At 38.7% G+C, this 14,070-nt stretch overlaps 1 protein-coding gene across 1 annotated transcript in view; it reads left to right on the top strand.

Annotated features, from left to right (window-relative positions):
* LOC129725526 (matrix metalloproteinase-2) overlaps positions 1-13,299 on the top strand; it is a 712,775-nt gene extending 699,476 nt beyond the window's left edge. Inside the window, exons 4-7 of the mRNA XM_055681485.1 lie at positions 10,128-10,417; positions 10,482-11,279; positions 11,339-11,498; positions 11,830-13,299. Of these exons, the coding sequence (XP_055537460.1) occupies positions 10,128-10,417; positions 10,482-11,279; positions 11,339-11,498; positions 11,830-12,190 (1,609 nt within the window). The 3' untranslated portion in view covers positions 12,191-13,299. The remainder of the gene's footprint in view (positions 1-10,127; positions 10,418-10,481; positions 11,280-11,338; positions 11,499-11,829) is intronic.
* The last annotated feature ends 771 nt before the right edge of the window (positions 13,300-14,070 follow it).

A 14,070-nucleotide genomic window follows, 5' to 3' on the forward strand; every position in this document is an offset into this window, starting at 1 on the left:
GTGTTAAGAGGGAAGAAAACTGGGGTGGCATTGCGCATTTCGTTTCGAGTGATTTTTGTTCGTTTCGACCACATTTGACATTGGCGATTTCGATTCGAGCTCGAAACGAGTAGATGGCGTATTATTGCAGTTGATCTTCGAGCAAAAATGGCATTACGTAATGGTTTGATCGAGCAATTTTTAACTCGAAAGTGATAAAAAATGGTCGATAAGTTGAAGGCGTTCGTTTGTACCTAAGTTTGTTGACTAAAACATAAATAATTTCACTAAACATCTGTGGAGCGGAAAAACATTAATTTGGTAGGATCCACTAGCGAATAGATTTAAAGTAGGAGCTAACTTTAACGGAACAGGAATTGTACTAGTGCAGTTTGGAGGAAAATGAAATATTGTACTTCTAAAAGGTTTGAGTGCTCCCCGCCTTATCTTGAAATGTTGACGTAACCATGAAAAAAAAATTCATCATTTCATCAATTCATTTTGCATCAGAAAAAAACTAACTTTGTTTCATTTAATGTAAGCCTAATACTCATGTATTATTGTTTACGTCTTTGTATATTCCTAAAACCATTTTCATCACTAGAAGAATCGTAGTAAAACATTCAAAGATTAATATGTTGTTTTAAGGACAAATCTTATTATAAACGTGAAAAATACCAATCTCTAGGGGCAAGACACTATTGATATATGGCGGAATATTTCCAATATTAAATATTATAAAGTATTTATCGTTGCATTATTAGGCGCCGGTGTGATATCAATGTGTCGGATAAACGATAAATATCAAGATTTATCAACCGATATCGTATAATATTACCGAAATATTTTTTATGAAAATAAAGTTGTCCAGCCCCTAGACAAATCTGACATTTATTTTCGAGTCAATGTTTGCTCGAAATAAACTGCAATAAAATTGGGGTGTCGAAAATAATACGCAATACCAACTCCACCTCGAAACGAGTTTGATTTCTCTCGATTCGAGTTACTCGAAGCGAAATGCGCAATGTCACCCCTGTTTTCTCTTTAAGATGAAGATGAGCAAAACAAAGCCTGCGTTTCACCGCCGTAGCCAACATTTGCATTTTGACGCAGTTCTTGTCATCCGTCGATCGCTGACACTTAGCGTCAAGCCACTAATTGCACGTAACTGCTACAGTTATACCCAACACTTCTCACGCTGTGGTGCTGATCGCACTGTGGATACACCTCCACTGTTAGCACAAAACTGACTTGCTACTTATAAACCGCCACTGTAGTAGATGGGGAATAGGAGTTGCTGATCAGAGGTGGATAACAACAATATAGTCTCAAGGGTTTTGATTTAAATTTGGTTCAATTTTGGTTTGTTAAAAATGTTGATAAACAAATGTGAATTTTTAAACTGTTAAAAAGAATATAGCAAAACACAATGTAAGAGATGAAGTACTTTTTTCTATCATAACGATGCCGCTTACCGCACAACGCACGTGCTGTTTAATTAAACCGTTGAATAGTTTAGTAAATGATCAATTCGAGAGCAACATTCGAATTGTTGTTTATCACGTGGCATCAACAGTAGGGTTCCAATTGAAATCGACTTTTCGAATTTCGTTCAGTGGTAGAACTCAAAAGTTTCGTCCGCTCGTAAAAAGTCCCCATGAAAAATTTCAGTGCAGTCATGCCGCAGCTTCTCTTCCAGAATAAGGTACATTTGTTTCTATTTTCGCTCATTTTTCGGCGGTCGTCGGACTGTTGTTGTGCCAATCGCTTCAAAAACAAAATTCGATTTTGATAATTTCATAAATTTTGTTTTCATCAGTCAAAAAATTTAAACTTTGGCCGCTTTAAGGTACGACTTTCTGAAGTCCGATTGAGCTGAAATTTGAATAGAAGACTTTTTTCGAGGATACGAAAGTTTTTAAGCCCAAATTCTAATTTAAAATTTTCCTCATAGAATCTATTGGCACGCTAATAAACAGTAAAACATTGGAGTGTTGGTTCAAGATTTGTTTTCAAGATTATAAACAAAAAAAGTGAACATGAACGTTTCACGTGGACCGATTTTGACGATTGGTGTTGTTACAACCAGCATCAACATTTATTTAATAGCAATAAATATAAAATATACGCAGGCTTAATCCTTATGTTAAGATGTAAAAATAATCTGGTAGGAGGACTTTTTACAACCGTGTGCCAGGTTTTTCTATTACATAGACCGGCTTCACAAGGATAAGGACAATACATTTCAACCCATAGATACTTGGCGCAACAATTTTATTACCCAAGTCGGTACATCCAAGATCGTGGATTGTAGCCACATCACCCAAACTTCATAGAAACTGACCAGCTTGACGAGATATTATTGTGATTAACTTGTGGTTTCACCAGTCAACAAGTAAACGCAGTTATTATCAGCCGACTATAAAAAGCAAGCTCCCGGTTCTCCATTGTGCACAAAGTCGTTCATTTTGTCTTTTTACGATAGTCGCCATCGCTACGACCGAAGACGGATTCCGGCAAGGGAAACGATGAAACACATTTGGAAGCAATTTATTGTAATAATGTTAATGCTCGTAGTAAAATATGTATGCTCCCCAATATCCTTCATCTCCATCGGTTTTATTACTGTCATCCCAACTATAAAAACTCAAAAAACGAGCGCATCAGCTTAGTACAGTTGCTCTCGAACGTCCACACTTCAAACTTCATTGCAAAAGAAGAATTCAAATAAATTTAAGTGAGTCGAGAATATATTACACTGCCATCACACGACTATGTATGTATACGTACGGTACGTGCATGCCCCACTAGAGCTGAATGCGAAATGAACAAATTTTATTGCCACCCTGAAATGGCGTCCGATTCTGTTCATCCCTCATCAATTCCTTTGTGCGTACTTACTAGACATCCTTTCACTGGTTGCAAGTGGAAAAGACCTTCCGGTGCCGCCTCTTTAGGGAAATTAGAAACAAGCACTCTTTCAAGTCCCACAAGAAATCATCACCAGCGATGATAAATTGGCTATAATTCCGAAGATCCCCAAGACACAGAAAGCAATTAGAGAGCAAAACAGTTTAAATAATTACCGCTTTCACTTTGCGTGAGCCGACGAAATGGAAGTGTTTCGTTGACACTAAGTACAACGAAAGTCATAACCAAAAAAATTTGCAAGGATAATCCTCAGCAAACTACTGGCGGCTGGCTGGTCCCTGCCGTTAACCTACCGTTCCCTTCATCCAGTTGTTTCATCGTAGCGAGAAAAAACACAAGCAGTTCGCTCTCTTAACCTACAACTCATAGAAGCGGAAGCAGTAACCGGATTACGGAAAATTAGATCTGTGTTTGTGGGAATGAATTGTTGCGAAAGGGATTTTAACTAATGGAAAGGTGATTAAAATCTGTTTTACTTTCAGCTGCTGCACTCGATGCACGACTCAGGAGCGGTTTTAAAGACAAACTCTAGCCGATTATCGATCGAAGCGCTAGGAGAAAATCTTTATATGTGACCAGTATGTCCCCTCCAGTTTCTTCCCCGCAGTGGAGGTGATCTTCAATTTTCCGGTTCCTGAGCAGAAGAAACGCATCGCACTTAAAACACTGACAAACGAGCGTAATAATTTTGTTAATTTTCAATTAAAATCAAAATGCTTCTCCAACGGCACCCTTCCGGTGCCATTTTCCCTATAATTTAACTCGCAGCCAGCAAGCGGATATGGAGCTATTCTTGCGTTCCGTACCAGAATCTACTTCGCTAGTCCAATTTACGGAAAGTGTGTTTCTCCTGTTCACACTTCTCAAGGGACAAGTGTCAACCATCGTCGTCTTTTGCTTTGCTCCGTTCAAACACTGCTGCTGCTGGAGCTGCTGCCGTCACAGAAAATGAAAAGTTGTTCCGCCCAGTAGATGAGTGGAAAACTGGCGCCGTACTTACGACCATTACAGCTCCAAGGGTGTGCCATCATTTATGGGTTTAAAATTTGAATTATGTCGACAGCTTACCCATGCTAGATCTACTAGCTTAAGAGATGCGTGAATGAAATGACGTTGTCATTTCATTATGTTGTTCAACAGGGATAGGTAAAACGCAGATTTATTGGAGTGCTAGTAGCAGGATATACTAAAGCAATGTGTACTAATAACAAAGTATCACAAAGACAAATAATGCTTCCATGATTATTACCGAGAATGGGCTTCCATAAAGATTAGTAGCGAAGAGCTGGTAGATTTTTTTATTACGACAGTGCTTCTCGAGGAACTCGAGAGTAACTCTGAAACACAGAGATATTGGAAGCCGCCAGAATATCAGGAAACGTCATCTTGGAATTCAAAGTGGCATCAGCTCAATTTTCTGTTCCTTGATATAGTCCTAGTTCTAGAGACATCAATATGATTTGTACATTTTTAGTTTCACACAGCTTTGCAAAAACCGGAAGCCGCTAATTAGCGAATTAGCGTCAAGGCAGCTCTAATACTATCAGTATATGAGAGAATTAAAAAATTATCATCAATTTAGTCCAGCTTTCTTGAAACCGGAAGTTCCCATCTTGGATTTAAATATGGCGTCGAACATCAATTTTTGGTCTTTGGATGTATATTTATTTTGCAGGGTGCACTAAGGTCACTTTTTACGCGGATTCCGGAATTTACGCGTTTTTTACACGGATTCCGGAATTTACGCGGTTTCTTTTTACGTGGCACGTATCCACCGCATAAAAAGCGACGTTAGTGTATATAATCAATTTTCACTGATTTCTAGAAAGCGCAAGTCTTAAATTTAAAAATTTCATTAGACAGCGGATTTTAATTTTAAGATGTCATTTGATATCCACTACCATTTTCTACAGTTTTGTATAACTTCGCATAAACCGCCATCTTAGATTAAAAAATGGCATCGAATATCATATTCCGGTCTCCAAAAACTAACCGAGGGTCCAAAAGTCATCAAATTCCTGAAAAAGTCCAATAATGCCCGAAAAACCTTAAGTTTTGACTCCCTCCTTCTTTAGGGATTATTCCTCCCACTTTACTATATGTCTAGAACACCTTTTTTGTGATTTTGTAGCTTAAAAAAGTCATTTTTTCATAAACAACGTTTGGACATTTTTCAGAAAGTCGAAATGTTCTACAGAAATATTATAAATAACATAATGTTTCAATTTAGGGTTGAGCCTTGACTTTTGCAACATCAATTTTTTTTTGGAACAGCCTATAGTGCAACTTACTCAGAGCGTGTGCAGATTTTTACAGACTTTTGCCTTCGCGAGGCAATTTTCCTTGAGATGCGGATAGATTTTCTTCAGATTTCAAGCAGATTTTTCCGATTTTTGGAGCTATTTTTAAAAACATCTGGCATCTCTGGCTGCTAGTGCCATCGTTGCGAAGATTAAGTCGGAAGAACAGAAGAGGTGTAAAGAAATTTTGCGCACATACCCACAGTGCGTTGACCCATAGACAAAAGTCGAAAATTTGATGATTTTTTTCGTCATTTTAAACTATGTTTTTATGTTAGTGCAACCTTCTACCATCGTATGAGTGTATTTGTGCAAGTTTCTGACGTCTCTGACACGCGTAGTAAGCGGGAACAGAAACAAAGGTTAGCGAGTGAAAAAGCACGTGTTTCAAAAGACTGAAATTGGCGCATGACGCTTTTTCTCTGATACACAAAAACTAAGTGACTTCTAATCAAAACTTGGCACGGATTACATATGAAATGGTTTTTATAATCCATTTATATAGAATTTAGACTGATTTTTATTGAGAAATATCGTGAATCAGTTGGTAAACATAAAGTTATTCACAAAAAAAAAACTGGAAAACATCAAAATTTTCAAACAAGTCGTGCAAAAATCTACCAAATTTTACCAATCTGAGATTTATGTTGAAAGTTACAATGAAAGGCAAAGAAACAATAGACATTAACTTCAACTGCTAATTTGTGCGAATTTTAGACTTTTTTGCATTTTTGTAGGTCAACTTGCGCGCCAGATATACGAAACCTAATTTGAGAAGTGGCATCAGCAACCAATTGGCAGTAAAAATTATGCAGTTTGCTCGACAAAGGTGGAAGTATTTGGATTGGAAGATGCTTCTAAAGCCAGTGAGCCAGTTGTGAATCTACAGGGTGCTGCGTAGCCGCAAGGTTACAGAGTCCGCTTTGTCAAGCGGATGGTCGTGGGTTCGAATCTTAGTAGAATCAGGCCATTCGTTGTCAAAAAGGGCTTTAAGCATGGGTTTATTCTCAGGCTCCCCACTAGTTACCCTTCCTTTACGCTGAAATCTACAATAACTTTGCGTGACTTCCTCTTAAAAAAAATTGGTGCCTTTTATCGATAAAACTGGCCAGAAGGACGCACGACGAAACTTCTCCAGGGAATTATCATTGGTGATATTTGGCAGGAGGGTCGAGGCTCGGTATAGGAGAAACAGTAAGCGTGTGAAGAAAGAGTATCACATTACACACAAGCACTGAGAAAAAATAATAATAAGCATGCCACTTCTCATTAGCGGTATTGCTAAAAATAGAAAAGCGGGATACAGCAGACACCCGGGCATATCTCACAATAGATCATCGATTCTGGTCGCAGTGAGGAAGTCCATACAGAAAAAAATCGATCGAATCAACACAATGATAGCAGTTTGGTAATACTAATACTGTAATACTGTTCAAACTCTCTAGTCCATAATATTATCAAACTATATCACACATTTAAAATTTTCACTAGTACCATAATTGGTTCACTTACCCTAGGAGATAAATCATGTTTTGGTCTTTTGTAAAGTATTTTTCAAAAAAAAGTCGTTTAAATAAAAATTGTGCTGAAATGAAGCCTTATACGAAGGATTTTGACTTTTGTCCAAGCTTTCCATATGTTCAACGCACTGTGCATACCTCGGAAATCCGAATCTTTCTCATCGTGCAATCAACAGGAAGCTGGTTCAATCTACGGTAAGTTTCGTTTTAAATCGGTACAAGGAGCGTTTGACCATCGACCGAAATAAAAAAGGGGCCAAAATGATTCTTCATATAGTGGAACACAAGCGTAGTTCAAACTACGACAAAACTTGAAGGATTACACGTATAAAATTAAGAAGGCGCCGAATCGCAATGAACGGCAGAATACAGTGGCGAATACACGTGCACAGAAGCTCTACACCCAGAAGATGATGAAACCATATCACCTCATTATAGATAACGAGACAGATGTTAAAGTAGACTTCCGGCAGCTTCCAGTACTTCATCACTCATCATAAGGACGTTAGAAAGCAGAAGGTTGCCAAAAAGTACGTGGCAAGCGTAGCACCCCATTCGTGACAACCGGGACGGTCAATGGGCAGGACTTGAAGGAATACCTCCAAAAGCGATTCCTTTCACTTCTAAGGTTACACAATGGTCCTACAACTTTCTAGCTGAATTTAGCCTCGTGCTCGAAAGAGGAAGATGTTCTGAAGTGGGACGAAGTCAATTTTGCACCGAAGCATCTCAATCCCCCGAACGCATCTTAACTGCGGCCAATCGGGTATAGATGGTCCCGTCGGGTTCGGGTTTGCAAATTTTTTAAAGTGTCGGGTTCGGGTTTGAAAATGTTTGAAGGTGTCGGGTTCGGGTCGGGTTCGGGTTTGAAAATGTCGGGTTTAGGTCTGAAAACCCGAAACCCGACTATATCAAATGAGCATTTGATTTTCAACAATTTTCTATCGTTGTCCTTCAAACTTTTAATCACGAATTAAAACTGCTCGAAATCTGCTCGAAATCACTACAACGACAGTTCGACCATGTACCAACTGTCATTGTAGCAATTTAGAGCGATTTTTATTCTTCATTAAAAAATCAAAAGACAGTGATATAAAATTTAAAAAAATCACGTTTTGCTCAGAAAATTACTCTCTTTTAACTGATATATAAAAATCAAAAATCCGTGAATAGCTAAACAACCTATTTGAGAAGTACTGGACCATCATGAAGAAGGCACTTTGGAATCATCTTAAGGAAGTAAAATCGGAAAAGAATATGAAGAATGGATTTCTACACAAAGAACAGTGGGTCCAAGCGCTGTACCAGACCTTATGAGCAGTGTTAAGACGAAAGTTCGTGCATTTGGATATGGGGAATAAATTGAATAAAACTAAATAACATGTTTTATTTTACTAACTGAAAGACAGAAAGCGATTGGTTAGATGAGCGGAATTGTTCGGTCTTATCCCCCTTTTCACTGACTGCAAAGCCTAGATGCTCGATTTCGGTAAAGCAGGACTGACATTCCTTCATCTTAACTTCTAATCGGAACTCCGCCAAACGTCGAAGAACACGGCCTAGGGGATCAAAATACTCTGGAATAGTGTTGGTTGCTAGCGTAACATCAACCATGTAAACCACGGTAGTGCCCTCTCTTATTAATGGTTTCAGAACCATGTTAATATATCTTTGAAATACATCCGGAGCATTCCGTAACCCGAAACATTGTCCAGAAGGTGCTACAGAGCCAGCATACGGAACGGAGTCCGGAGCCATGTTTACTTGATGGAAGCCCTTCTTCAAGTTCAAAACGGAGAAATATTTCATTCCCTCAACTCGCTTCAAACAGTCACATTCGCTACTCACCGGATTGTTTACTCTTCAAGACAATGCAAAATGAAAACGGGAAATTGCTCGGTCAAATAATGCCCGCGGATAGCAGCTCTTCAACTATGTTATCAACTAAAACTCTGTCGGAATACGATAACCGTCTAGGGCCGAAACTTATTAGTGTATCGGAAATCGACCTTAACCTCACTACACTACACTACACAATCACTACACAACACATGAAAGTTTTTCACAGTTTCTCGAGTTTTGATAAAAAACACGTTCCAATTCTATAATATTTCACATTGATCAGATTCATAACCAAAAGAAACAAAAACCAAAACAAACGCCATGTTGCCGAATATGTTGGTTACACGGTGTTTGACAGATAGATTCCCCCTGGTGCTGATGGACTTCTTCCAGCTCGGAAATTCATCTATTAGGTCGATTACATAAATTTCCGGAAAGATTGTTCCGACAGAATCACTATAAATATGTAAATTATTTGGTCAGAAGGGACAATTTTCCGGAACTCGACATTTCGTTCCTGCAACCACTCTATCAGTTCGGCATTGTTTAAACGGTTGACCATCTCCTAACGATGTTGAGTCAAAAGGATTCAATTTAAATACGTTGCAATAAAGCTTTGCGGTAGACACACAAGCTCATTATTTTAAAAGCGAACAGGCGCAACGGTTGTTCGCACAAAAGTGACGTTAACTTGTCGATTTTTGTTCCTCTCAAGAAGCTTTCAGCGCGGAAACCATCGCTCATAGCTTGAAAGTTCGGAAGGGTTACTAGCGAAATGGGAGAAGCAAAAAAAACGGAATTTCAAACTCTGAAGGAGCTATAGTTGGAACGGTGAAATCGTGTACACTCTACTATTCGACTACCAAAAGAAGGGAAAATAACACTACAATACATACAAAAAATGTCTTTTATATAAATAGAAGATTAGCTCTCATGAAGCCCAGTTTAAAATTTGCTTACTAAGGGTGAATCATTCGTTTTGATACGTTGAACCATTCGAAAGTAATTAATTTAACTGCTTCTCCACAATTCCTATTTCTCTGTTTAACCTACTCCACCGCGAAAACTAAATGACAACATTGTCCCCAAATCTACTTTTCACCAATTGATCAAAACATTCATTCATTAATTTACATTCTAATCTGTACCAGCATACACTTACTATGTGAATCCACCAACTGAAGTTTCTGCTCAGCATATATATTTTGACCATGCAATGCCAATGTCATACAGTCGCTAAGTGTCCATTTTTCCATTTATTTACGACACTGCCGTTTGATATCGGAATACCGTCACTAAATTGGTCCATTTCTCTCGTAATTGGCACTAATAAATAAGTGCCGAATGCCGCTCAATGGGGCCGGCTAGTCAAAATAGTTTTCGTTTATTATAGCGCAATGTCGATCCGAGCTTTTGTTGGGTTGGCTGATGATGGAACAAAATCGTTTATATGAGATAAAGTTATTTGACAAACTGTAATCTCAGATATCACGAACCAATGTCAATTTAACAAATTAAACTATTCTCACCATGTTTCTTTCTAAATTCGTTTCAGCTTGGTGAACCAATCGATGGTAGATTTGGATGCTGGTCAGGTGAGGCGAGTCCTACACGAAGCACTGGACTTGTGGGCTCAAAATGCAAATCTTACCTTTCGCGAGGTGTATAGCAGCGAAGCGGATATTCAGGTTTTATTCGCCCGTCAATTCCACGGCGATGGATACAGATTCGATGGACCTGGAAAAATTCTAGCACATGCATTCTACCCTGGAACCGGTATTGGCGGGGACGCACACTTTGATGAGGAAGAAACGTGGCTTTTGAATGAACCCCTCGGAACCGATGGTGAGTTTGATATTACCGAGTTTGCTGTGAAACACCGAATCAACGCTTCTTTTATTCCATTCAGGTACTCGTCTCTTTGACGTTGCGGTTCATGAGTTTGGACACTCGCTAGGTTTAGGACATTCATCCGTGAAAGATGCCATCATGTTCCCGTGGCATCACGTATCCTATCGAGGTAAAGATACCATTCCGGAAGATGATCGGCTAGGAATCCAGGGTATCTACGGTCCCAAGAAGAAAACCTACGGTCGAAATCCGGAAAGGCACACCCCAGCGACGACTACAACTACAACAACGACTACCCCTGCTCCGCCGCGCCGACCATCCACCAAAAGATACTACCCCCGAAAAGACCACAATGGGCACCCATGGGAAGACTTACCGCCGAACGTTCCGGTTCAACCGTGGAAAACTACTACGACGACCGAAATCCCCCGACGACGTGTTTACTACCCAGATCGACCACGGGGCGTCGGAACAGATTATCCGACTCCTCGTGTTCACCACGAAGAGCGACCGTACACCCGTGAACCGGATACCGAAGCTCCGCATCACATTCCAACACCAACCAAAATTCATCATCATCACCATCACCATCATCATCCTCGAACACAGCATCCGGCTACGCGACCGCCATTGCCACGGGTACCAAACCCGTGCGACACCAGCTACGACGCCATCACGCTCATCCGCAATGAACTGTTCATCTTCAAAGATCGCTATCTATGGCGAATCTTCGAAAACGACGTCCAGAACCGACCACCAATCGAGATCGATCGGATGTTCTTCGGGCTGCCGAAGGATTTCGAACGAATCGACAGCGTTTACGAGAACAAGCATCAGAAAATATTGTTCTTCATAGGTACTTATAAAACTATTTTGAAATGTGGCGTGAATAACTGAGTCTATTGATACCAACAGGGAAGCAATACTACGTCTTCAATTCTCAACATTTAGAGCCGGGATACCCGAAACCGTTAACACATTTGGGACTGCCAGAGAGCATCGAACGTATCGATGCCGCACTCGTTTGGAGCTATAATAACCGAACGTATCTTTATAGTGGTCGACTATATTGGAGGTGAGTTCTCACTGGTTTGTTATCTTCCTCGAGACTAGCTGAGAGGTTACTTTTTCTATTCTATTCTATTCTATTCTATTATATTCTATTCTATTCTATTCTATTCTATTCTATTCTATTCTATTCTATTCTATTCTATTCTATTCTATTCTATTCTATCGACTCGTCGATACCTTAATTGACTCAGTTGACATATCTTAGCGACTTCAAACAAGGGTTATGAAATCCAATTGTTTTTTTTTTTTCTGAAAACAGTATTTCAAAACAATTGAGCTAGTCGCTAAGCAAGCATTTTCTGCCTTCATTCGCTAACCAAATCACACCATTTCAGATTCGACGAGGATACGAACCACGTAGAACTGGACTACCCAAGAGACATGTCGATGTGGAAGGGCGTCGGCTACAACATCGATTCGGCTTTTCAAAACAGGGACGGAAAAACGTACTTCTTCAAAGGTAAAGGCTACTGGCGATTCAACGATCTGCGAATGAGTGTCGATCACGCAGATCCGCACTCGTCGGCACACAAGTGGATGAAGTGCCAGCGAGAGCCAATCATCGACACTACCACTGAGGAAATGCAGGTCAGCGCGGCCTGCACTTTGGTGAGGTGGAACTTCGCACATAGTTTTGTTCTAGCACTACTAGTGGTAATTAGTCTAAATGGAGCGCTTGGAGAGACATTGATGTGAAACAACTTGAGACTTTTCATTCGATACGACTAAATTAGCTTCTAATTATACAATTTCATCTAAAGTTGAATAAGTTTTTGAAAAAGCTTAAAGCGAGATACTCGCGAAGAACGAGAAAAACACGTCACTGCCGGAATCAAAGTATTTTTCCATCACCATGACAAACTTTTGAAGTTCGTGCAATATTTCATAGACCAAGTTTAGGAATAAATTTTAGGAATTTTGGCACTATATATCAGACAGAGCTTTTTCGTGAGTTGACAAAAGTTGAAATTGATTCAACACGCAGTAGAAAAATTCCAGCATAGATTTAGCTAACCTAAAAACCCATTTTTGTCAGCATTAGACTATTCGAATATCGATTGACTAGAATTTATTCCAGGTTTAACTAGGCTTAGAACCAATTGTGTACAATACTATAACTGCAGTTGTAAAAAAATAATCACACTAAGTTTATTCACTTATTACCAATTTCTAGGTTGTAATGTAGAAAATAAATCATAACGAACGATAAGCAAAGGTTGAATTAAGTACGCTGTGATATGCGAGTTTACAATGTCATAACATTTATAAACAGAAGACCCATTTTTTGTTTGCGTTCTCTCCAGCAACACTACGCCTCTATGCCACTGCGTACAATCGCTAAAACATATGATGCTTAATCATAAAACCATAAATACTTTAACGATAAACAATGCGAAATATAATTTCCTTTGCTTAGTAGCAACCAACATACACCAATGACATTCGATTTTACAATACATAAAAGATCGGTTTTAGAATGGATTAAGCTTACACCCTACGAGCCCCGATTTAGTTATACAAGAAATCTAAAGTTATACGAGAAACTAAGTGAGATTGTCAAAGTTACGACGATAACCCATTTATCTGTTCTGATAGTTTTTAAATAATTTATCATGACCCATCTCTTTAGAACATACGTACATTAGCATAGCACAAATTTTCAAACGTAATACTTTGATGTAACAAACAATGACGCAGTTGTAGCTGGAAAGAACTTCAAACGAATTTCGGACAGTAATAATGTTAAGCTAAAATAGTTTTCCTCAGTTGGGATGAATAAACAATAAAAACTAGAAAATGCTCCATTCGATTTTTGTTATATTTGCATCACATTACCTGTCATATCATTATAAAAGTTTTCATTTAGTAACCATTTAGTTTAACTAGTATAATTAAAATATTTAGCTTCACTTACGCAAGCAGAATTATCAAAAGGAAAGAAAGAGGAAGACGGTGGAAGGCGATCTTGGGCTAGTCTTCTACAATCGCCCCCAACACCCCCGCCAATGGGACACCCGAAGCAATGTTCAATTCTAAGAGATGGCGCTGTAGTGGTAGTGGTAGTAAAATCGAAATTTCAACGAGAACTTCGGTTAATGACCAAAAAACTGCTATTAGTTACTCTGTTTTTATATTATTCTAACTTTCTAGTAGTTACTTTTACTATATTCAATCTATTTTTATCAAAAAACGTGATTTTGCAGTACTACTATATTGAGTCAACGGAGTTGTATAAGAAAATCAAGTTTTTTGATATAAATAGATTGCATACAGTAAAAGTAACTACTAGAAAGTTAGAATAATATAAAAACAGGGTAACTAATAGCGGTTTTTTTGGTCATTAACCTTCATTGAACCCTTGTGTGGAAAACCACACAAATGAATTTTGTTTTGATTTTTTTCGAAAACTTCTCGATCGATTTTGATGAAACTTCTTGACAATTCCTAAACCAGCAATCTTACACAAAATACATTTTCTCCAAGGGCAAAAAAAATTTTTGGTTGATGAGATATTTAAAAACTTACGTTGTTTACCCTGGTGTGTGAATTTCCACACATACAACATTCGAATTTAT

This window comes from Wyeomyia smithii, chromosome 2 (assembly GCF_029784165.1).
Source record: "Wyeomyia smithii strain HCP4-BCI-WySm-NY-G18 chromosome 2, ASM2978416v1, whole genome shotgun sequence".
Taxonomy (NCBI): domain Eukaryota; kingdom Metazoa; phylum Arthropoda; class Insecta; order Diptera; family Culicidae; genus Wyeomyia; species Wyeomyia smithii.